A 25474-nucleotide genomic window follows, 5' to 3' on the forward strand; every position below is an offset into this window, starting at 1 on the left:
TGCCAGAGGTAGGTTGTACAGAGGACTCAGGAGTCTGAAAGGCAGTGTTGGGTGTGCCCACACACACTCCTGTTAGTATCCAAAGGTGTTGTCATCTCTGTTTCCAAGGCTTTGGATGTATGAGAGCCTCAGCCCCGCGGTGCCGATGCTGTCTGTAAACTACATCGAGGTCTTCTAGTTAATCGCCTGGTTTTGGTCACTCAGGTGTTTAGGTTGTACAGAGGACTCAGGAGTCTGAAAGGCAGTGTTGGGTGTGCCCACACACACTCCTGTTAGTATCCAAAGGTGTTGTCATCTCTGTTTCCAAGGCTTTGGATGTATGAGAGCCTCAGCCCCGCGGTGCCGATGCTGTCTGTAAACTACATCGAGGTCTTCTAGTTAATCGCCTGGTTTTGGTCACTCAGGTGTTTCCATAGTTACTGGGCTTTTTATTTATTTTTTGGGGGGGTGACTCTGATGTTGTCATGGCGATTGTCATGTTGTCAGGCCAGTTTTCATCTCCTGGCAGATGAAGGCTGGGATTTCTTGGCTAGGAAGAATCATGGCATCAGGGCTGCAGAGCTCAGGGTGATACCAAAGGACTGGCAGAGTGAGTGGCACCCTGTTGAGCTATCCAGGGGATGTTTATCCATGCTGCAGACATGAGGCTCATCATGCCTCCCATTAAGCTTGGGAAATGTGCCGAGGAATTGAAGTGAGGGGTCTTCCAGGAGGGATGAAGGCTGGGCAGCCTCTCTCCCAGGAGGAGCAGGCATGGCTTAGCTGTAATGATGAGGAGGGCTCTGTGGGTAGACAAGTGTGGTTATCCTGCCATGACAGGACAAGGGGTGTGGGGAAAGGTGTAAAACTAGGTGTGTGCAAGGTGGATTCCTTCACTGGCTCATCTTCCCAGCCAGCACCACTCTTTCACAACGCAGACATCCTGAGCCAGAGGCTGCATCCAAGTCGTCATCCTTAATGACCCTTGATGGACTTTTCTGCCATAGTTTTGTCTAATTGCTTTTGATTATTGCTGTAGTATGATGGATTCTGGTGTAAGGCTTAAGACAGCGGCTGCCAGGGTAGGAAAACATTATGGTTTGGCTTGATGGTGTATTTACTCGTGAGAGGTCTGATCGAGAGGTCTCTGTAGTGGGAATCCCTCATTAATCTCAGGATTAGGCTGGGGGTTGAAAGCTAGATCCCATGTGGAGTTAGAGTCCTGAGCTGTCATTTGAGGGGCAGGTGCCACCTCAATGCGTCCCAGCAGAGACAGGGGAGATGCTCAGAGGATCCTGACGTTGCCACATCCTGGGTAGCCCCTGTGATCCCTCTGTTTAACCTCCGTGGCCTCCCTGGAAGAGGTACAATAGCATTCCCTTGTCTCCCAGAAGCGACTGGGGGATAAATGCATTCCAGGCGTGAGGCACTCGGACGCAGCAGTAATCACAGCTCGTATATGCACTTAAGATAGATGAGACACAGTGGCCTGATGTGGCAGAGGTCTCATGAGAACATCTGTCTATACATCAGCAGCAAACCAGCAAAGGGACTCTGGGAGAAGCCTGGTATGTTTGAATATATTGATTTTCCCTGGCTCTTGGTGGGGCTTAAAACAAGAGGACAAACCAACTGCAAAAAATATCCTGCTTGAAGAGTTGCTCGTCCCTGGGAAGGGAACACATCCTCCCATCTCTGAGGTTTGTCCATTAAGCACATGGTTTGCTGTCTTCATCTTTCCAGGTTCATCCCTGGAGGGGAGACAGGGGATGTTTGTAGGTTGGACATCAGATCTGGAGCTCTGGGAGACAGAGAGAAGGGGAATCTACTTGGGTGGGAAAATCTCCACCTGCTTCTGTCCTGCCTTGTTCCTTGCTGTGATCAGCTCCATGTCCTGTGAGATTGCTCCCTTTAAACCTGCCTCAAGTCACCTAATTAACTGCAGACCAGAGAGCTCTGCTCTCTGCTGTCCCTTTTATCAGGGAAATACCTCTCGGGGGGAACAGATGGTTTGTGTAAGGCTGCTTCTGTGTTCATCCTGGGGCTTGTGTCTCTGCACTGCCTCATGCCTCTTTGGAGATGTGTGAGCCAACCCAAGTGATGTTTCATAGACAGGAAGCAAGTCACAGAATATTTAGAGTTGAAAGGGGCTCATGAGGATCATCGAGTCCAACTCTGGGCCCTGCACAGGCCACCCCAACAATCCAGCATGTGCCTGAGAGCATTGTCTAATTGTTTCTTGAGCTCTGTCAGGCTTGGGGCTGTGACCCTGGGGAGCTGTTCCAGTGCCCAAGCACCCTCTGGGGGGAGAACCTTGTCCTGATATCCAACCTAAAGCTCCCCTGACACAACTTCAGGCCAATCCCTCAGGTCCTATCACTGGTTGCCAGAGATAAAAGGTCAGTGCTTGCCCCTCCACTTCCCCTTGTGAGGAAGCTGTATACAGTGATGAAGTCTACCATCAGTCTCCTCAAGACTGGACAAACCAAGTCATCCTGCTGTGGCTGTGTGATGGAGCACAGAGCCTGCCCTGAGCCGTTGGCTTGGGTTGGGTTGAGTTGGCCATGCTGTACGTGTTGTCTCACCTCACCTTGTTGCATGTGTCCCCCCCCCGTCTTGTGGTGGCCAAGTGACTCAACAGAGATTCAACCAACTCATGCAGTGGCCGGGCACCTTTTGCTCCCAAGCACCCTCTGGGGGGAGAACCTTGTCCTGATATCCAACCTAAAGCTCCCCTGACACAACTTCAGGCCAATCCCTCAGGTCCTATCACTGGTTGCCAGAGATAAAAGGTCAGTGCTTGCCCCTCCACTTCCCCTTGTGAGGAAGCTGTATTGTATACAGTAGTCTACCATCAGTCTCCTCAAGACTGGACAAACCAAGTCATCCTGCTGTGGCTGTGTGATGGAGCACAGAGCCTGCCCTGAGCCGTTGGCTTGGGTTGGGTTGAGTTGGCCATGCTGTACGTGTTGTCTCACCTCACCTTGTTGCATGTGTCCCCCCTGTCTTGTGGTGGCCAAGTGACTCAACAGAGATTCAACCAACAGTCTACCATCAGTCTCCTCAAGACTGGACAAACCAAGTCATCCTGCTGTGGCTGTGTGATGGAGCACAGAGCCTGCCCTGAGCCGTTGGCTTGGGTTGGGTTGAGTTGGCCATGCTGTACGTGTTGTCTCACCTCACCTTGTTGCATGTGTCCCCCCTGTCTTGTGGTGGCCAAGTGACTCAACAGAGATTCAACCAACTCATGCAGTGGCCGAGCACCTTGTCCTCCTTCCAAGAGGCAGGTGCAGGCCTGGCCTCCAGCTCTATTAACCGAAGCATTTCAACCGGCTCCAATCCTGTCGGCAGCTCAACCGTCCCCTTGTTTACTGTTGAAATAATTACTGCTTTGCCATAATATTAGCTCTGAGCCGTGACTCCATTACCATTATCGCCGGAATATTACCCATTTATTATCTCCCAGCAACCCTGGAAGATGAACACTAGGCTTCAGAGACCAATTGTTTTACAACAGACAGGATCTTGGTGTGCATTGTTTAATGAGGTAAACTACATTATAGCTGGCATTAATTTGGCTGCAGTGCACTCCACTATATCATTGTTAACCTGTAAATCTGCCACTGGTTTTGATACTCGTTTAATCAGCATGTGCTGAACAGAACAGCTAAGGCAAAGGGTCACTAATGGTCCAGCTCTGTTTGCAGGGTGCAGATAGATTGAAGTTGAAGTGGAAGGTGTCCCTGCCCATGGCAGGAGATCGGAATGAGATGAGCTTTAAGGTCCCTTCCAACCCAAACCCTTCTATGATTGGGTGAAGTGGTCTTGGAGAAGTAGGACATTGGGATGGACACTAGTTTTGTCCATGGTTGTAGTGAAAGAAGCAACTGGTGTTGCCAGGGGCTGTTTGAGAAGAGTCTGGACACATGGCACAAGCAGCAATGAGATGCTGACAGGAGGAGAGTGAATATTTAGCCCATTGAGTGCCAGCAGCTTCCCCATCAGCTCCCATGGGAGCAGGATCTGGCCCAGCAGCAGCCAAAATCTCATGGTATCATGTCATGGACTCCAGGTTTTGCTTTCCTGAAGGAATGGCTCAAACACAGTAGTGTGCCATGTGGGTAGCTCTTTTTAGCATTTCCCTTCGCGCTGCACCCTGGTTCCTCCTGCTTTTTGGAAGCAATGGGAGATTATGTACTTTTATGAGTAAAAAAAGTAATGTTTTTGATTCCCTGCATGGTGGAAATGAACTCTGTGAGCTGATTTGTTCACATATTTGGCATAGCTGCCTTTAAAATATGCATCTTTGTACGAAAATAACAAGAGCCCTTCCAGCTACAAACGAGGCAATGTCTTTCCCTTAAGAAAAGGGGAAAAAAATCCTCTTGGCTTCAGCATATTCCCTAAATGCAGCTTTGCAATGTCACACTTTCCCTTCTTGCCGGAGGCAGAGCAGACTCTGCTCCTCATTGCAGCCTGGGGAAGCAACTGCTGATGCTCTAATGGGGATTAAAAGCAGGAAGTCCTGCCTGCACCCCCAAATTTTCTCCCTGACCTCATTCCATTGGTCACTGACTGCCTTTCCCACAAAGGTGAGACCTGCTGAGCTGTTTCAGGTGCTGCTGCATCCCTTCTCCATCCCCAGCATCACCCCACAAGAAGAAGGGGATATGTTAATACTACTTTGGCATGGTGGGATGAGGCAGACAAAACCCAACACACCACCAGTGTCATCTTGCTGGATTTTCTGTCTCTTCTTTAGTGCTGAACACAGCTCCTTCCCTCCCTGGTAAATTCATGGCTTTGTGTCACTCCCTGCCTGGGACTCTCCTTTCATTCACTGGCCTGGGGAAGAGCAAGGGATGGGAGTGTCTGAGATTCCAGAGATCTCCACACAAATTAAAACCTTTTATCAGCCCCTAATAGCTGTGCAAACTAATTATATTTGGGCCAAACTTTGCCAGTGACTCCCCTGAGGTATTATTATAAAAATCTGAGCTGTGGAAATGCGTCCCCATTCTGTCAACACCAGGTCGCTTCAGCTATAGAAAACTCTGCTCCGGCTCCTTTTAGCTCCCGTGATGTGCTTTGCATAAGCTGCCACAGTTGTTTTCAGGGAGGAGAAAGCCTGGCCAGACTGTCTCACATGTGTCCCAGGTCTGCTGAGCCAAGGGCAGGGCTGTGTGGAAGGGAATAGCACTGAATTATTGATTTGCATAGGCTCTGCTAGCCCAGCTTGGTCTGCCACCTCTCTCCCTTGGCCATCAGTGTGGCCTCGGGGCTGTGGGTGCAGAAATGTGGTGGTTCCCTCCATCCCCAGAGAGATGGGACCTGGTGATGAGAAATTGGAAGGATGCTGGAGAGGTGGAGGTGCTCAAACCCCAGCAGGCAGGCACTGGGAATGAGCAGGGCAGGGAGGAAGCTCATGGAGTTGTATGTGGATGGTTTTCCCAGTGCTGGCACCTCACTGGGGGAGTTCTGGTGATGTTGGAGCTGATTTCCACCTAAATTTGTTCTTTCTTTTTCCTGGCATTGCCATTTGCTCCGTTCCTTGCCTTGTAACCTTGTTCCTGAGCTTGCATAGAGCAGGACACCGAGACCAAAGACATTCCCCATGGTGACTCATGATGGAGTCAGCACAAAGAAATTCTTTGAGCCAAACTTGCCAGTGGGAAGGAGATTTTTGCCCCCTGTCACCATTCCTCCACTGCCCTTGTGCTCTTCCTCAGATTGGCAGCTAATGGGGTGGAGCTAGTGCAGCACTCTCCATTAATGGAGCAGAATATAAACAGAATAAAGCCTTCATTTCCCGGGCTGTGATTTCATTATTAATATACTTTACAGTTCACAGGTTGTTCATTTGCTTCCATGTTTTCTCAGCTGGTGTAATCTGCGGCGCGGAGTGAGAAGAGTCATAAAATTTCCATTTCCAGTCGAATGTGCGTCCAATTCGCCGTGAAATGTTTCTCTCTGTCGTGAATATTAAGTGCCCAAGGAGTCAGTAGCCATGGGATTAGGCAGGGCAGGTTGCCAGACCCTCTCTGTGTCCCAGGGGTGTGGGAGAGAAGTCGATGTAGAGAAGGAAAGGTGACAAGGTGAGATGTAGGGACTGAGGGGAAGACCATGTGTTGGAGGGAGGAAGAGAGAAAAGGGGAGGAGAAAAAGTGAGGATGGAGGGAACTGGGAGAGTGGCAAAGAGACTGGTTTCAAGGAGGGATGTAGTGTATGAAGACATATGCTCCACCTCTCATTTCTCTGTCCCATGACCTTGATACTCACCAAGGAACATGTTGCACCAGTGTTTGCTCTGCTTTGTAAATCAGTTGTTGATGTCTGTGCTCGGTCAATGCTGTGGGCTTCAGGGCTGTGCCCTTCCCCTGGCCTGAACATGGGTAGAAAGAGAGTTTCCTTGTCTCTGGTGAGGCTGAGAAATGCTGCTGTGCTTGTAAGGGCAAGGAGCTGAAACGTGCTGGCGAGCCGGAGCGGCACGGCTGCCCCGGACCAAGCTGAAGAACAGCAGTGAGCAGCCACAGACACTGGCACAGGCACAAAAAATGGGCTTGTCACGTTAATTTTTTTGGGGAAAAAATCATGTTCTGCTCATATTACACAGCCAGCAGGAAATTTGTTGTGTGTTTAGTGTGTTCTGCTTGTAGCAAAGCAAAGCGTCTCTGGGGCAGGGCAGAGGGAATGTGGGGAGTTGGAGCTGGTGGTCATGCCCCAAGGCTGGGCAGGTGGTGGGACCAGCAGTGCCACAGAGGGGTGCCCACAGCTGCAGTGCCACTGGCAGTGGGCACATCTGGCAGCAAAGCTGGCACATTGCTGCAGCTGGAGGCAGTGAGGGACGTGTGGTTCCCCCCATTCCTGCAATAGCAGTGCAGGGTGCAGTGTCACTGCCAGGGAAAGGGACAAAACTCCAAATTGTGGTGGCATGCCCAGGCCATGGGCATAACTCGGGCACTGCCCTGAGCCAGTGGCACTGTTTCCTTCCGACTCTTTGCTGAAATGACTCCAGCCATAGCATTCCTCACTGTAGGGGAAAAAAATGCCTCTTCCTTTCCCATCTTCTCTCGGTCGAGTCAAGATAATAATAGTCTTTTTCTGATCCCCTGAACTTTCCCATCTGCTTGGTAAAACAATGGCAATTCTTTTTCCTCCTGGCCTCTCTCTCTGTCTTCCTCTCTTTTATTTTTATTCTCCTACAGTATAATTTAAAGCCAGAGCAATGCCATAGCCCATGGGTTTTTCCCCTTCCTGTGACATGCTGCTGTTATTTAAAATGGCTTTTCTCTTGCAGAGCAATGCCTCTTGCTGCCCTCCCAGCACTCAGACTGGGGTCAGTACCTTCACAAAAGTCTGTGAAGGGGGTGATGGGCTCAAGTGAGGGGACTCAGCCTGCTCTCTGGTCCCACATTCTCAGTCACCCAGTATCACCCATCCCTGCAATTCCACTCCCCATCTCCCCTCCCCAGGCTCAGGGCATCCTTACCAGCCTCCCACAGCTCCAAATCCAAATCTCATCCCCCTCCTGCATTTCCCCATCTTCTCACAATAAGCCACAATATTGCCAGTGATCCTGCAGAAATGGAGACATCAGTGCCATAAAACACAAGGGACAGAGCAAGGCCACTGGGCTGGAAAATAGTGTGCCTGGAAAAAATAAAGACAGGATAAAGATGATGGAGAGGCGACAGCGAGCCTCACCCTGCCATGATTCAGATGGCTCTGGGGGGTGAAGAGAGGTCAGGAGGTCTCCAGGGAAGAGGAGGGATGGAAATATCTCCCATGCAGAAAGTCGTGGCAGTGATAGCATCTGGACTTGGCGTGAGCTGCCTGCAGGGATATGCATGGAGCAGGGGAAGTTTCCCAGATCCCCATGACTTTTTGCCAGCACTGGGGATGGATTTAGCTGGCACTTGATGCTTATTTTTTTACTCTAATGCCATTATGCCACTTGCTTCCCATCCGAGGGATATTTCCCTAATGCGGCTGAAATACAGCTTAACCGAGGTTACAGCCATTTAACGCTCTGGATTGCAATTGCTGCTTAAGAGCTTGTCCTACAGAGAAAGCCTTTGGGTTTAAATTCCCAGCCGGAGGGACCCTTCGGTCCTGCCTGCCAGCTGCTCCTTTTCACACAAATCCAGAGGAAAATGGGGTGCCTCGAGTTTGGCAGGCAACAGAAACGGTTTCTCCTGCAGAGCAATGCTGATTGCATGGAGGAGTGTGTGGTTGGGAAGGGATGTGGTGGATCTCCCATGGAATTTTTGGGGGTTCTTCACAAAATACCTGCAGGAGCAACCCTGCTTCTTGGTGCCTCTCTCCTCGCCAAGCCTTATGCACCACAGTTTCTCCTAGAGCCAGCGAGAAAGCTGCCAGACATGGGATGAGCTCCAGGAAAGCCAAGTTGTGGCAGGATTTAATCGAGGAGCAGCGCTCCCACAAACAGGATGTGTGTGTTTGTCGGAGCGATTTTCTCCGGCAGCAGCATCTGTCACTCTCCAACATCTTGGTATCATTGCAGCAAATTATTTAACCACTACTCACTGTACCCCATCTGTCAGGCAGCCCCTCCACACGGGTGGGGCCCTACCTTGCCTCCTCTCCGAAGGAACTCACCAACAAAGGCTGAGCGCCAAACAAGAGGACAAATTAAATCAAAAGCACAGCTTCGGCACCCAGGGGGAAAATGCACATCAGCTTTGACTTATGGCATGGCGCACGCTTACAAGAGAGAAGCAGCGGCTTTTGTCACTGCAAGGGGCCATGAAAAATGAATTAGGGCCGCTGCTGGGAGAGGGCACGCAGGAGAATCTTTCATTCCAGCAACGCTGTCCTCTCTCACCTTGGAAGCGGCTACGGGGAAAAAATCATGGGCAGGAAGGAGGAGTAAGGAAAGGAGGAAGAGAGGACTTGGTGTTGGGCATCTCGTTGGATGTTTTGGGCTGTGGGAGAGAGGATTGGGAGGAAGAGTCACCAAGAGCAGTGTTGGTGCTGGAGTGGGAGCCTGGGAGAATGCTGTCTCCGCTGGAGAGGGTTTGGCTCTGTGGGAGCCTCAATACTGATTTGCATGTGGCTTTTGCATGTGTTTCTGCAAGGAGGCAGAAAAGCCGTGTGGGATGTGGTTTGGTGCTGGTCACAGCCCCTGCTGAGCATCATTCTCTCCCCGTGCCACCATGAGGGTCACTAGTTTGCCCTCCAAGGGCCAAGGGAGTAGGTGTCCAGCTCATGCTTGTGGTAACACCAGGGCATCATTAAGAACAGCAGGCTCTAAGGAGCCCTGCACCCATCTTTGCTGCAGACCTGACACCACTTAAGAGCTTGGTGAACTGCAACCGTTGCTAATTTGCTCTAACAGGGTGGCACGTGCCCTCTGGACCTTATCCTGGGCTTTGATGCCCTTACCAGGACCCTCAGGAGAAGGCAGGGACTGTGAGAGGCTGAGGATGGTTCTTGCTAGTTTGCTGAGCTCTGAGCTAGCCTGGCTCTCCCTGGCTCCGAAATAAAAGGGCTCATTCTTTATTCGACTCATTTACTCCTGAGTTAGAGCCTCGTTCAAGGGTGGTTGGTCCCCGAGTTGTTTTGTTTTGTTTCTTTAAATATTAATTTCCATAATCCATTTATTTCCCAAGGAACTACTTCTTGCAAACAAAAGGTTTAATGCTCCTCTTTTATTTCCCAGTAACAAATAAGTTGTCTGAGACGTGCAAACATCCCGGCAGCAGCGAGCCGTGCGCGTGCAGCAGCCGTCTGACATGCCAAGCCTCTCTTAAGGATGCGTAGGGATGGGGGGAGAAGCATCCCTGAGGGATCACGGGTGCCACAGCAGCATCTCCCTGGAGATGTTCCCCCGGAGAGGGAGTGCGGCGGCACTGGGAAGCCCCCACGGGGCCGGGATTCCAATCTTTTGCGTGGAGGCGTCTCTGACATGCCTTTTTGAGATGGAAGATTTGAGAGCCGAAGGCCGGGAAGCACAATAGAAGATAGACTGCTTGTACCTCATTGTCTGGAGAATAGATGGGCTGCAGGCTCCCGGAGAATAGGAGCTGCCACTCAGGTGGCTTTAATAGAACAGGCGGCAGATAGATTTCAATAAAAGAAATGAGTATAAATATTGTTAGCGGAGAATAGAGGGAGAGTGAAAAAGATCTTGTTTAACGAGTCACAGTGGGAAACTTTCAAGGACTTTTAAGCTAAAAACTCTTCACAATGGTGCTATAATGGACGGCTCAGCCAACTCAGCTGTGCTGTGTAGCGTCAGTGAGGTGAGAGGACTGGGCAGGTGTCCCCAGAATGCCATGGCAGAGAATCATAGAGTCATAGAACTGTTTGGGTTGGAAGGACCTCAAAGACCGTCTAGTTCCAAACCCTGCCGTGGGCAGGGACACCTTCCACTAGACCTGGCTGCTCAGGGACTCTGTTTCTTGCTTTGGCTGTCAATGGAATTGTTGTCAATATAGGCTGTGACCATAGGCTGAGTTGACCAAGTGCTGTGGTGGCATCTGGAGGGTCTCTGTAAGTCACTGTTAGATACCAGTGAGATGTGTTGCATGCAACCCCTTAAAATAGGGTCACAGAATCACAGAATACACTGAGTTGGAAGGGACCCACAAGGATCACTGAGTCCAACTCTGGGCCCTGCACAGGACAGTCCAACAATCCCACCCTGTGCCTGAGAACATTGTTCAAATGCTCCTTGAGCTCTGTCAGCCTTGGGGCTGTGACCACTGCCCTGGGGAGCTGTTCCAGCACCCAAATACCCTCTAGGGGAAGAACCTTGTCCTAATATCCAACCTAACCCTCCCCTGACACAACTTCAGGCCATTCCCTTGAGTGTATATGTATAAATGTGTGTTATAAATGTATTTATATGTATAAATAGTTAAATATTGGGGTGGTTGTAGGAGTTGTGAGCCCAGGTGTGGTCTTAGGGCTGCAGTGAGCAAATGTAGCCACAGAGTTGGGTCCTGTCTCAGTTCTAGCTCTGAGCTGCGCAAGAAGTTGAAGAAAATGTCTTTCCTGGCAGGAAAGATTAGAGGTTTGGCTGCAGAGCCACTGCCTTCCTAAAGATTCCTGGTTGGAGACTGTGTTCAGAGGGTGCCTGTTGAAAGCCCCATGTCCTGACCTCATGGTCATGGTCAGCTTAGCTAGGTCCTTCACAAATAGTCATCTCTGCTCATGCTAGCACAGAATCATGCCTGGAAGGGTCCTCCAGAGCATCTTGAGGCAAAACAAGAGGCACCATTGGTTTGCCTGTGCCCAAAATACTTGGAAGGAGAAGAGAAGCCACAGCACTGCATGATCACAGGCAAGGAGAGGCACGTCCTGCAGCTGAGGGGAGGAGGGGACACTGATACAAGTACAGGAGGAGGATTTTATGGCCAGGATTTTATGGCCATTCCTCTCCCTCACAGCCTGCACTGCCACGCACAAGGGCACGGAGCAAAACTGGCTGCGAGAGTTCGACCAATGCCAAATTAACGAAGGGTCTGAGTAAGAAAAACATGATGTTTCCCCTCTCTTTGGTGGCAGCAGCACAACTGGTGCTGCTCACCACCCCTCATGGGGCATGAGGATGAGGAGGGACCCCAAACTGCAGCAGTGGAAGGAGCTGCTGCCAAGTTCCCACATCCCCGAGCGCTGCGCAATGCCAGGCAGCGAACGCAGCATCCCCTGGGGCTTCGCACAACATCAGGCCATGGAAACATGCTAATTAACATGGAAAAGCATGTCAGGGAGGAGATTTCTTTCCTTGTCATCAGCAAACTTCAAAAAGAGAGAGGCTTGGCCCCGTGTAAGCACGACACAGACTCTGATACGCCGCGTGCCCGTTTCTGGGGTTACGGGCTCTCTTCTGAAGGCTTGTGAACATGGAGAAGAGGAGGTTCATACCTTGTAGCTCATGTAGGTGTGTTTCCTAAAGAGATTGCTCCTCTAAGGGGGGGTCAGAGATGGAAACAGGCTGGAGCCTGAGGTACAGGGATGCAATATTCCTGAGAGGAGGAGAGGAGCTTGCCTGGGTCGATAGGGTAATCTTTAAAAAAAATCAGTTTTTTAATGATCGTGCTGGAAGCTTTCCAGCAGGTTAATTACCCCCAATCTCTGCCCACCGGAGCGTGGCAGCGTTAAGCTGCACAGGGGAGTGGAAAAGAGGGGGTGCACAGAGGGGAAGCTGCCCTAGCCAGGGGTCAAGCAGAAATGGGAAAGGGAATTTCAGAAACGCCTGAACTTTGTTCTGTATGTGTTAATTGAGCCGTCAGGAGTGGGTAATGCTGGTTAAGAGGAGGTGAAGTAGGTGCATTCCCCATCTTTGGCTGGAGGCAGCCTTAGCTCTTGTTTCCCCACGTACCTGAGGCTGTCATGCTGCTTGGAGAGGGATTTGGGGTGATTCCTTCCTCTATATCCTTCCCTGTCTTCTGTGATGCTACTAAATCACCCACCCTGTGCTTTTCCGCTCGCCGCCGCACGGAGGAGAGGTGAAGTGGGTCTCGGGTGCCAACAATTCGCTCTTATTACCTTTGTGAGTTTTATTTATCTCCCATAAACTGTTACAGGATGGCCATCAGCACCACGTCGGGGTGACGTTTGAGATCTATGGCCCTCGGGTTCAGTGCGTCACTCCGAGCCCGGAGTCTGCGCGGTGTTAATTTTTATTGCCAGAAGTAGCCATAAATTGATAGTTGAGAATTGCTGTAGGGACTGTAATTAACTAGTTACTATTTCACCTCCAAAAGGAGCAATGTTTCACGCTCTTACTTTTACTTATCTGGAATCAGCTGCTGTCAACATCCGCTGAAGCCTGTATAAAGATTTATAGACCTTGGAGGTAAATATTGACTAATGGGCAGCTTGGCTTAATGTTCACCTTGAAGGACAATAAATTGTGCTATTGATTGAAGTGAGATGTCAATATCTGCATTGTTGTAAACATTTTAATAAAATTATCTCCATAAAATATTCTCTTTCTTCAGCTGATCCTGGCTAGTGGGATCAGGGCCTGGAAAATGCAGTGGCACAGTGGAGTGGACAGGGTAGTGCTTTGGGATCAGCACTGGGACTTTGGGCATCAAAGACCAAACCCAGTGTGGGACCATTGTTAAGGTTGTGCCTTTGGGCTCTAGAGGTGGAAATGCTGCAGCCCTGAGTGGCTGGACTGGCTCAGCTTGATCCAAGGTGCAGGGAGTTGGTATGGACATGTGAGAGAAGTTCAGGGAAGCTTTTTGAATGGCATGATGGGCAGCCTTCAGGCAGGGAAAGCTGTGAGCAGTGTCCTAGAGACCTGAACATGGCTGCAACAGTGAGCCAAGGGACAGTGGCATGTAATTAATTTGGGGACATGTGTTTGCTTTCTGGTGAGTTATTATCTTGTCAGAGGCTCAAGGGAAGCAAACGGGTAGGAGGAGTCAGAAGGGAGATGAGTCGGGATGGGAAAACAAGGAGAAGCAGGAGGAGAAAGGCATAGAGGGAGGAATATGGATGCATGAGTGGGACCCCAGGCACAGCTTGGCTGTCGTGTTGGGTTTGCCTTGGTGCTCAGTGTCAGACCAGGATCTCACCTCTGTGGCTCCTCCACTGCTGTGACAGCCAAGGTTCCCCTTCCCTGAGGTTTTTTCTATGGAGATCTGCAGGGCAAGTCCTAAACATTGCATGGTGGTCCATGAGAGGCTGAGCACAAGGATTCAGGCTCTGGTTTTATGTCTCCCTGGCTTGCACTGGGTTAGTTCATCATCCTTGGCTGATGAGCAAGGATTGTGCTTGTGCCTCGTCCGTGGCTGTTCCATTTCTGGCCTGTATTATATTATTAGTATTAATAATAATAATGATGGGTGCTGGCTGTGCTGGTTTTCTAGCTCCTGAGGAGAAGAGAGAGCTCTCCATTAATTCCTGCAATATTTCAGCTCCTAATTGTGCTCAAGCAGAGACAGCCTTGAAAGTTCCCACCATCAGTTCAGCCAGAGCAGGGCTGGTACCTCTGGGGGAGATCCTGGAGCTGTGGGGCCTTGGTCCAGCCCTGGTCTGAGCATCTTTGTGCTCCAGGTGTTTCCAGGGTGTGATCCTGCAGAGTAAAGCAGTTTTACAGGTCTGGCTTTCCTGCAAAGCTCCTTGTGCAGGAGAGGGTGGGGGGACACGGATGGTGTCCCAGTCACTTGGAATCACCCACTTCAGTGATGCTCTCAAGACAGGGATTCTTCCTGTCATCTCAATCTTTGGGATGCTGTAGCTGGAACTAAGGAAGCAGGATGTGGTCAGAGCCTCTGGCAGGGATGATATTCCTAATGCTACCATTATCTAAGCATGGTTGTGCACAGGGCAAAAGCAGGTGTTAACTCTAGCTCAGAGCATCCCGTTCTGGTCCAGGACAGGCTCTCTTTGGCTGTAGCCAAGATCCCATGGATGCCAAACCCTGAGCCCCTGAATTTTGTGCTCTGCCTCTCCACGGGCCAATTACCTTGCGTGTACCTCAGACTTCAGCACAACACAGGCACAGAGGAGCCCTTCATCCCCCAATTTCCTGAGCTTTTGCAGGCAGAAAGCTGACCCTTGCAGTTACTTTAATGAAGTCTTTAGCTGGGGACCGAAACACACTCGAGCTGCTTTGCTCCCAGATCAAACCGCGGACGCACGTTACGGCTCGACTGTGGCAAGAGCTAATTCTTGCCGTGTGCAAACCAGCTCTGGAACTCAGGAAAAGGCCTTTGGTTAGTCGGGAAGCAGTGTTATCTGAGCCTTTGCACAACCCAGAGTCAGATTTGTGCGTGGAGCATCTGAAGGCCACCGGCTGTGTCGTTACTTTATCAGCAGGCAGCGCTGTGCTACAGAGAAGCTGATTCTAGGTCAGCCATAAAAGGGATCTTTTTTTTTCCCCCATCTCTCCCTTTTTGTTTATTTTTTTTTTTTTTTTTTTTTTTTTTTTTTTTTTTTTTTTTTTTTTTTTTTTTTTTTTTTTTTTTTTTTTTTTTTTTTTTTTTTTTTTTTTTTTTTTTTTTTTTTTTTTTTTTTTTTTTTTTTTTTTTTTTTTTTTTTTTTTTTTTTTTTTTTTTTTTTTTTTTTTTTTTTTTTTTTTTTTTTTTTTTTTTTTTTTTTTTTTTTTTTTTTTTTTTTTTTTTTTTTTTTTTTTTTTTTTTTTTTTTTTTTTTTTTTTTTTTTTTTTTTTTTTTTTTTTTTTTTTTTTTTTTTTTTTTTTTTTTTTTTTTTTTTTTTTTTTTTTTTTTTTTTTTTTTTTTTTTTTTTTTTTTTTTTTTTTTTTTTTTTTTTTTTTTTTTTTTTTTTTTTTTTTTTTTTTTTTTTTTTTTTTTTTTTTTTTTTTTTTTTTTTTTTTTTTTTTTTTTTTTTTTTTTTTTTTTTTTTTTTTTTTTTTTTTTTTTTTTTTTTTTTTTTTTTTTTTTTTTTTTTTTTTTTTTTTTTTTTTTTTTTTTTTTTTTTTTTTTTTTTTTTTTTTTTTTTTTTTTTTTTTTTTTTTTTTTTTTTTTTTTTTTTTTTTTTTTTTTTTTTTTTTTTTTTTTTTTTTTTTTTTTTTTTTTTTTTTTTTTTTTTTTTTTTTTTTTTTTTTTTTTTTTTTTTTTTTTTTTTTTTTTTTTTTTTTTTTTTTTTTTTTTTTTTTTTTTTTTTTTTTTTTTTTTTTTTTTTTTTTTTTTTTTTTTTTTTTTTTTTTTTTTTGCAGTGCTGCAGGGCCGCTGGATGTAGCACTGTAATTTGTGTGTCTCCAAAGGATATTGATTTTGGGGTGACGCCTTCATATCTCACCCTTCAGTTGTGCTAAGTACTGATGAGCTCAGCGGTTTGGACTCGGGTGGGAATTTCGACACAGGGCTGAGGGCGCGGGTGGATGTCAGCAATTCCTTAATGGGAAAACTAAGTTGGCTCCTTTCTGAAGCTTACAGAGTGGTATGAGGCTGCTTTCCCATTTAGGTCAGCCTGGGATGGTGGGTTGCATCCAGGTGTGTGCACAGGGTCCTCAGTTCAGGGAGCAGCAGATGTGCAGAGTCCTGGGGATGCTGTGCACAGTCCTGAGGATGCTGTGCAGAGTCCTGGAGATGCTGTGCAGAGTCCTGAGGATGCTGTGCACAGTCCTGGGGATGCTGTGCAGAGTCCTGGAGATGCTGTGCAGAGTCCTGAGGATGCTGTGCACAGTCCTGGGGATGCTGTGCAGAGTCCTGAGGATGCTGTGCACAGTCCTGGGGATGCTGTGCAGAGTCCTGAGGATGCTGTGCACAGTCCTGGGGATGCTGTGCACAGTCCTGAGGATGCTGTGCAGAGTCCTGGGGATGCTGTGCAGAGTCCTGAGGATGCTGTGCACAGTCCTGGGGATGCTGTGCACAGTCCTGAGGATGCTGTGCAGAGTCCTGGGGATGCTGTGCAGAGTCCTGAGGATGCTGTGCACAGTCCTGGGGATGCTGTGCACAGTCCTGAGGATGCTGTGCAGAGTCCTGGAGATGCTGTGCAGAGTCCTGAGGATGCTGTGCACAGTCCTGGGGATGCTGTGCAGAGTTCTGAGGATGCTGTGCCGAGTCCTGAGGATGGTGTGAACAGGCCTGAGGCAGCTGTGGAGGGTTCTGAGGATGCTGTGCAGAGTCCTGAGGATGCTGTGCACAGTCCTGGGGATGCTGTGCAGAGTCCTGAGGATGCTGTGCAGAGTTCTGAGGATGTTGTGCAGAGTTCTGGGGATGTCGTGCAGTGGTGCCAGCTGTGAGGTCTGGTGCAAGCCCCGAGAGCCAAGGTGGGCTTTCATCACAGCTCAGCATATTTGCCCTGGTTTCAGTTGACAACAATAGCACCTGGGATTGCAGCAGCAGGACCCTGCCAGATGTCCTGGGTGCTCTGTCAGGGCGTTACAGAAATGCCATCAGCGCTGGCTCAGATCCCCACATGTTTTCCATGGTGGGTGGTGGAGTCTGGCCACACTCTTCCTGGTCTGCAGGAAGAGATGCTATAACAGTATCAGCTGGTGGGATGCAGGCAGTGTGTGCCCGCCGGGAGCCTCCCACGTGTGTGTTTTGCATGCATTTGTTAGGAGCGAGATGCACACGGTTGACCGGTCGAGCGCGGCGAGTCGTGGCCCATCAGGTCACACCAGCACAGAGATGGCAGTGGCCAAGTGGGAAGTGAGGGCTGACTGAGCTCTTTGCATCCCCCAGGGACCAGAGACCTGTGCTTGGCCTCTCTGCCATTGGCACTCGCTCCCAGAAACAGCTGTCCGGAGCTAATTTATTTCCTAATGCTGCAGCAATGTTAATTTATAAATTACACTGGTAATTCGAGCTATTATTAATTTCAGATGGTGTAGGGCAAGCCTAATTAAAATATGACACCAATTGCCACACATATGTACCAAGGACTACCGTTTAAAATTTATAGGAATATTAAGTGTGACACTGGGCTTGGAGATGCTCCGTGCAGTAATTACAGCATCCTGGCTGCAGGAGATCCCGTGCAGAGATGTAAACAAAAGGAAGGGAGAAGTTGTCTCCGTTTGGGGCTGTGAAAAAGTCTCTTGTGCTGTTCATTTGGGGAGAAAACCAGGAGATTCTTGTGGCCCGACACCTGCACTTGGCCAGCCAAGCACTGTGGGTTTCCAGGACTGTGTCAAAACAAAGAGGATTCCTGCAGGGAAGGGGGATAGAAAGATATCAAAGTGAAGGAAATGTTACTGATTGCATCTTTCTGGCTTTGAGTGAAACCAGGAGCTGCACTGCAGCCTGGATGGGGAGGAGAGGGACAACAGAAATGAGTCTCAGGTGGCACAGGGCTAAAGTGTTTCAGCTAAAGGGAGATGTTGGCACACAGCTAATGGGAATAAACTGGCTGTGAATTAACTGAAGCTGAAAAATTAGTGTCTATGTAGAGCCAGGTAAGCCTGGCAGTGCCTCCCAGCAGGAGGGATGCTCAGATGCCAAGGAGAGATGATCTCAGGTCCTTCTAGCAGGGTGCAGGTTTGGCAAGGACCATTTTGCCCACCCTGCACACCTTAGGGATGTTATCTACCGCAAGTGATGCTCTCAGGAGGGTTGAGGCCACCACAGAGGTCCAGTGCTTGCAGACACCTCTCTGGCAGGAGTTTTCTTGTAATAGTGGGCATGGACATGCTGGGCTGGGGCCTACAGAATCAGAGGAATGGTGGGGACAGACACATGGACGTGCTGGGCTGGGGCCTACAGAATCAGAGAATTTTAAGGGGTTAGAGTGGACCTTAAAGATCAGATGATCTCCTCCTGCCATGGACAGGGACACTTCCCACTTGCAGAATGGTGTCCTGGCACAGAGTGACACAGTCACAGATGATGACCAGCCAGTTTGCTGTTCTTTCCTATCACTCATCCCTCTCTCCCTCTGCCCCTGCAGCCGTGGGATTCATCAGTGAGGATGAGTACCTGGAGATCACGGGCATCACGCGGGAGCAGTCGGGCGAGTACGAGTGCAGTGCCTCCAACGAAGTGTCGGCGCCTGTCGTCCGGCGAGTCAAAGTCACTGTCAACTGTGAGTAGCTGGGAGCTGTCAGGGGCTGGGACAGGGCTGAGTGGTGGGTAGTGGGGTGCACACAGCCCTGGGGCCCCAGAGTGAGCCAGACAGTAGCAGTTTTTCTGAGCAGGTGGTGTTTTGCCCTATTTTCCCCTTCTTTTCAAGCTCCGTTTTTTTCCCACCACCTCCTCCTCAGCTGTCTCCATCAGCCTGGGTTTTCCACCCATGGAGAGATGCTGTGCTGATAACCTCCAGGGAGAGGAGAGAAGTGAGCAGTAAATAGAAATTTTGTTTCCCCACTAGAAAAAAATCGAGGGGAAGAAGAAAGCAGCACATTTCATGCTTAGACAGAGGTAAAAACCCTCCTAAACACCTCTCTGGTCACCCCATTAGCTGCACAGTGGCACATGTGTTGCCCAAGAGCTGGGGGACTCCAGTTTGAGGAAGAGGACCCCCAAAAACCCTGGACAGCAGCACAGACAGACAGGAGCTGGCTGTGGGCTCAGAGATTTTGGCTCCTTCCTAAGTGCAGGGAAAAAAAAGGGAGCTTGAGGATCAAGGGAAAGGGATAGGATGCCCCAAGGGTGTTGATCACAGGTTTCCCATCTTCCCACAGACCCACCATACATCTCGGATGCAAAGAGCACTGGGGTGCCAGTGGGGCAGAAGGGGATCCTGCTGTGTGAAGCCTCTGCTGTCCCTTCTGCTGACTTCCAGTGGTACAAAGATGACAAGCGGTAAGAGCCTGGGGGGGCAAAACAGGGACCTACACCCACCCTGTGTGAGCTGCACCCAGTGCCAGCAGCTCTGCCTGATAACCCTTGGCACAAGTCCAGTTGAGGCAGGTCCCCCTGACAGCAGCAGGTTGTGCTTATCCAGGGCAAATCCAGGCATTCCAGCATCCACAGACGGAGCTGCCGCCACTCAGTGTCTATTAAAAGCATTCCAAGGCTTTATATTTAACTCAGTGATGGGAAAAATAGCTGAGGGGCATCTGGGGAGAGGGATTTATCCAGGAGTCTCCATCAGGGCAGGCAGAAATCTGGTGTCATTTGAGAAACAAAGTTTGCTGTGCCCCAGAGACAGCCTGACCTGCTTTGGGGTGAAAATTACCCTTTAAGGTCAACCAGCAGCATCTGTGTCCTGCCAGAGCAGCAGCACAGGATCACTGCTGCCCATGCCTGTTTGAAGGTGTCATGGTAAATCCCTGCTTGGGTGAAGCATAACAGCCGAGAGGGATATTGGCAGCACAAATCCAAGCACTTAAGTGTGGATGAAACCTCTGTCATCTCTTTAAACACTTTGGCCAGAAGGCAGCTCTTGGAAAAAGCAAAAGAAATGTGATGTCGGTTGAGAGACAAAGTTTGTTATGCCCTAGAGACAGTCTGCCCTGCTTTGGGGTGAAAATTATCCTTTTAGGTCAACTTCTGTGTCCTGTCAAAGTAGCAGCTCAGGGATGTGGCTGGGGAAGGAGAAGGGGAGCAGTGCATTCCTGGGTAGGGCCTCATTCTGGAGCAAATATCTCTCTCTGAGCCCCAGCAAAGTGGTTTTTAATCCTTTTTTTGATTGTTTCTCCATGGGAAGCCCAGAGGGGCTGTGATGTGGCCAAATATGGGATGAGCCACACTGGTCATTGGTCAGGAGGGATGTTTTAGCCAAAAGAGGTGCTCCAGAAGCTGGAGGAGAGGGTAGGGCTGGGTGCCCCACCTGGTTTGGGCTAAAAGGAGCAGCAGAGTGTACAAACAGTGGATGTTTGTGTGGCAGGTGAAAGGCTCTGCTCAAAGTAGGTCAGATCACAAGGGCCTGTGGAGCAGCAGCAGGAAGGGGCTCAGCCTGCCCGATCAGAGCCAGAGCCAGGCAGGGACCACAGTGGAGACTTAGCATCTCCCAGAAGGAATTAGTGAGCAAAAGAGCCTCAGGAGCAGAGCAGGATGGGGATACCAATTCAGGAAAGTCTAAGGACTGCAGAATTTGTGCTGGCTAAGAAGCCTTTGACCAAGGTGGGTGCCCAGTGCAGCACCCACTGGGGAGATGCAGGGATGAGGGAAAAGGAAGTTGCAAGAAAACATCCTGCAAAGCAGGGAGAACTGAGGGACCCCTCAAGGGTGATGTGAGAGGGAAGCCAGGCTTTTCTGCAGGGTGGGAATGAGGTTACCTCCCTGGGTGTGGGAGCATCCCTCCCTCTGCACAGCATTTGGCAAGCCACAACATCATCCAGAGACTGCAGCAGTGAGGAGACCTCTGGTCAGCATGGGGATGGTACGGGCTGGAGGCTGGAGACCCAGCAGAGCATCTCCCATATCTTTTCCAATACCTTCCCTTCTCCCTCTTCTCCCAAGCTTGATGACCCCACTCACAAGGACATAGAAATTAGCAGGCTCTTCTCCTCCTGATACAACCCTCATGACCCTCTCCCATTCTGCTTTTCTCCCAGGCTGGCTGAAGGACAGAAAGGGCTGAAAGTGGAGAACAAAGCCTTCTTCTCCAGACTGACTTTCTTCAACGTCTCTGAGCAGGACTATGGCAACTACACCTGTGTAGCTTCCAACCAGCTAGGGAACACCAACGCCAGCATGATCCTCTATGGTGAGTGGGGCTGAGGGAGACAGCCAGGGAGGGGGAAGGGCTTAACAGTGAGACATGGGAAGGGTCTCCCTTGTCTTTTTGGGGAGATGTGCTGATCCTTCCTGCCCTGGTGCATGGGTTGTAAGTTGTGGTGAGTGCAGGGACAGTGGAGAACCTCCAAACCTACCTCCTGATTCAGGTCCTGTGTCTCACATCATTCAGAGGTGTTTGGTGCTGAGTTTGGGATCCACCAGCTATGCAAAGTTAGGATTTGACTGCAGGTTTCCATTTTCTTGCTCTGATGAGTACCTCTGTGTGAAGGCATCCTCCTGTGTTGATGGGTGGGCAGAGAGGTGGTGCTCAGAGTCATTGCTGCCCCATCCCCACCTGAGAATGAACAGGCCTCTGGCTCTGTCACCTTCCAGGATGTGGATATATCCTTACTGATGGTGCCAGAGGGAGATGGGAAGGTGCAGAGGGCAGGGAGGGGGAGCAGGTTTGTACTCTTGTCCCAGGACTCTTTTCCTGCATGCTGGAGCTGGGATAAGAGCAATGCATCCATCTGATACTGCTCACAGCCAGGAAGGGCTGTGATTGCTCAATGTGTTTGTCAAGACTCTTTAGGTGGCAGAAGAGCCAGAGCAGGGGCTGTGCGCCCCAGATCCCTCTCATGGCCACTGGGAGCCAGAGATGGATGGCAAACCTTGTCCCTGGGCACTGCCATGGAGTATTTCCCTGCTGGGGATATGGCATGTGTGGTTCTCACTGCTGAACAATATGGGAAAAGACAGGACTAGGCATTTCCATCCTTTCCTGATGTCACCCCAGTGTTGTCCTCCCCCTTGCCACCCAGTTCTGCCTTGTCATCTCCTTGCCTCTTGCTGTATGGTTGGAGAGGGGAGGAGCAGAGGGGAAGATGAGCCTTCCTCATCCCCAGGGCCTTCATGGAGTGGCTCAGAGCAGAATGTGCTCTCAGCTACGCAAAGTGCCCTGGGGTAGTGAGCCATCCCACAGGAGTTGGGTTGCTGAGTGTGCTGGAGCAGTGGAGCATAGGAGGCATGTGGAGGCCTTGTGTCTTACCATCCTTGGGGAGGGGCTGGATGTGCTCCAGGGGAGCCCCAGGTCAGGGAAGCAGTTTGTTTGAGGAGAGCAGAGGATATTGGGCTTTGCAGGGCAGCATAGCAGGATAAGATCATCCTCCCTTGCCACTGGTATTGGCAGCTGTGTTTGGTTCCCCTGAGTTGTGACAGTTGTTCATCCCATCTTGGATGCTCAGCTCTGTGCCTGCAGCCCTGACATGGAGCTAACTTTGGATGTTAATGAGCCTAACACCCATTTGCTCCCCCCAAAAAAGTCTGTGATGTACATTTACCTGTGCTGAACCCTCATTAGCATTGCCTAGGAACGATCTCAGTTTTCTTCCCCACCACTCTTCCTGGTAATCCCTGTCCCCATGTTTTAGGGACACCAACACCTCTGGCACTGCAGAGCCACCCAAGCCTGGCTCCATCCATGCTGTAGGGTGGCTATGCTGAGCACCCAACATAGCCTGAGCCACACACACATCCTTAGTGTGATGTTGTCATCTTCCCATGGTGTTATGAGGTTTAAATCTTAATTAGTGTGAGCCTTCAGTTTGGCATCTGCAGACACAGGCTGGATGAACAGCCCGAAAGTAAAGATGACATCTCCCTGCTGATGAAACTCTTAGATCTTTGGTTTCTAACCCGTGAGTGATGTGAGGGACTCACGGTGTGATGGCAGTGTCAGGTGGGAGGCAAGGAAGCATCCTGCAAAGTCTAAGCTTACTTTATGACCCCCCTCTTTGCCTTGTAAGTCTGAATGACTGGGAGTGAAACCAGAGTCCTTTGACCACCCTTAATTTCTGTAAAGCCACATTGAGTTAATGATTCATTCAGACTTTTTTTAATTGAGTCCCTTTGTGGGGTGACAGCTCTCTGAGGGGACCATGACACACAGGGGACCTCACCTCCTGGTACAGGGCTCCCCAACATCCCCAGGGACAGACCCCCTAATTAGCAGTGATGTGCTGGCCCCATGCGTCATGGGGCCGAGCTCACTTGTCCCTAAGCAACCAGTGCCTTCGGTCTGGGGATTAATGAGTCTGTATTTATTGCAAGGAAAGATAAGAGAGAAGTGAGTGCAATGGCTGTGCGACCTGTGGCATGAGAAATGTCCCTTCTGTGAGGTTCTGGGGGACAATTCTGTGAGTGTTCCCTTTCCCCTGAAGCTGAGTGTGTGTTTCAAAGTGTTTTTCCCCCCGCAAATGGAGGTTTAATCCTTTGCAGGTACCATGACATGAGCCTTTTTTTTGGGGCTGTGCGAGAGGCTAATGTAGCATTCATCTTTTAATCCTTTTTTTAATCTAATTTTTCAGGGAGGTCAACTAGTGCTTTATTTAACATGTAGCACTCGTTATTACAGAGCTGCCGCCTCATTCAGCGGCTCATTGGGTGCTGTCTGGGATGTGATGGAGTGCTCAGGGAAACTGCAGCGTTCTGTGCACTTGGGGGGAAATAAAAACCCTCTGCTTCTCCCCCATCACACAGTCCGTGCTGCTCCCAGAGGCTGCTGTGGGGCAGTAAATCCATTTAGGATGTTGCAGATCCAGAGGGATATGCCCCAAATCCACAGGGGAGAGCTGAACCCCCCCAAGCCCAACCACAGACTTTGCCAGGTCTGAGGGCTCATCTCAGCTTCCCCCCCAGATGGGGGAACCATGGCCCCAGAGCAGTGGGGTGTGATTTGGGCAGCAGCATCCCACTTGCTTCCCCCCATCCTTTTGTTTTCCCAGCCCCAGGTCAGGGCAGGCTGAGGGAGGCGTCTCGAGCCTGCGCTTTCCATTGCCCTTTTTGCCTTAACTTTCACTTGTTCTTTAATTTTTAGAAGAGACAACTACCGCTCTGACACCCTGGAAAGGTCAGTAATTTGGGGCCCTCTGCAATGCCAGTGTTCTCCCTGCTCTGTTTTCCCCCAGGCCCACCCTAACTTATCTCAGTGGGAGCCACAGCACCCACTGTCTCGACCTCCTGCCCCACGACCCCACTGCTTTCACTGGAGTAGTGATGAATTAGGGCTTGCTCAGCTGCCCCCCATCCTGCCTCCTCCCCACCAGCCTCCTGTGCCTGTCTGGTGGTGGTCTGTGCCCTCTGCATGCCTGTCCCATCCTGCAGTCCCTGGCTCCCTCCCCATTGCTAGGGCACAAGCAGGGATGTCTCTGTGGTGGGTCTTGTGGCAGGTCCTTCCTCCTCTGGGATGCTTCTAGTGCTTTGGGTTTTTTTTCTGGGATGTGGTAGGGTTGGACAGGCATTTGGTTGTTTTCCTGGTGTTATTCCTGGTCAGGGCAGCTGGCACTCTGCTGTGCAATCTTATCATCTGAACAAGTTGGTGTCATCTTGATTTTTGGGGTGGCTTCATTTGTGATGCATTGAACCATGGCTTGTACATGTTGGGAAGGGTATGGGGGAGACCTGGATTTTGTGCCTGGATTTATGAGGTGTCTGAGTGTGCTGGAGAGCGTTACTGGTGGGAGACCAAATGTTCAGTGGTGCTCAGTGCCTTGGTCAGGCTTTGAAGCAAGGGGACATGTCCTGAGGTTTCAAAACCGTGGCTCGATCAGACCTTGTGGGCAGCCATGCTCTGGATGCCTTCCTGAGGTCTTTTTTCCACCCTAGTCTTTCCCTGGGCCAACTATTTGGGGGTGTTTTGCTGAAAGCCACTGGATCAGACACCTTCAACCTCCATTCCCATGGTGAGCTATGAACTCACTCTCTGATCCCCAAAGGTTTGAATAGTCTTGACTCTTCTTGACCACCCTCCTCATCCTATCTCCTTCTTGAGGTGATCTGGGCCCATGATGAGTCCCAGAGACACTGGAGAGGTGCAAAACACAAAGCCCTGAGTGTAGGGCTGCTGGTGGTGTCTCTGCTGGGTGGGAAGGGGTTACTGTGCCCCACTAAGGGAGACAAGTGGGGAACTAGGGTGGTTGCCCCAAGGTGGGCAGCGTGTGTTGGGCAGAAGCTCTCACCCCCCTACAAGTGTGGCTGGAAACCCGGACAAATTTGGAGGAGGCTGAAGGAGGCTGAGGGAGGTCAGATGGTGGTGATGGGCATGGGATGGAGACTGAGGGCTGAAAAGAGACCGCAGCAGGTCTTGTCCCAAAGACCAGGATTGGTTTGAATGGGGATGGCTGCGTCATGTCCTCAAGGACAACATGGGTGGATGGCAACACCAGGAGAGCTCTCGCACAGACCAATCCCACCACGTGCACCATGACCACCAGGGGCCCAAGTAGTGTTGATTCCGTCGGGTTTGCTCTTTATTTCATGTTGCCTTGTTGACTTCATGGCTAACCACGTGGGTGTTTGTCTCCCCTCCTGCAGGCCCTGGAGCAGTGCACGACGGGAACAACGGCGCGTGGCGGCGAAGCGGCTGCGTGTGGCTGCTGGTCCTC

The 25474-nt window shown here is 50.0% G+C and overlaps 1 protein-coding gene across 1 annotated transcript in view; it reads left to right on the top strand.

The window, feature by feature from the left end:
• LOC103810700 (protein CEPU-1) overlaps positions 1-25468 on the top strand; it is a gene marked incomplete at both ends in the record, with an annotated part of 52079 nt that extends 26611 nt beyond the window's left edge. The window contains 4 exons of the mRNA XM_009083615.1: positions 18319-18453; positions 19052-19172; positions 20870-21021; positions 25404-25468. Coding sequence (XP_009081863.1) covers positions 18319-18453; positions 19052-19172; positions 20870-21021; positions 25404-25468 — 473 coding nt within the window. The remainder of the gene's footprint in view (positions 1-18318; positions 18454-19051; positions 19173-20869; positions 21022-25403) is intronic.
• Between the last annotated feature and the right edge of the window lie 6 nt (positions 25469-25474).

The sequence above is a fragment of the Acanthisitta chloris genome, unplaced genomic scaffold, assembly GCF_000695815.1.
Source record: "Acanthisitta chloris isolate BGI_N310 unplaced genomic scaffold, ASM69581v1 scaffold5411, whole genome shotgun sequence".
NCBI classification, from domain to species: domain Eukaryota; kingdom Metazoa; phylum Chordata; class Aves; order Passeriformes; family Acanthisittidae; genus Acanthisitta; species Acanthisitta chloris.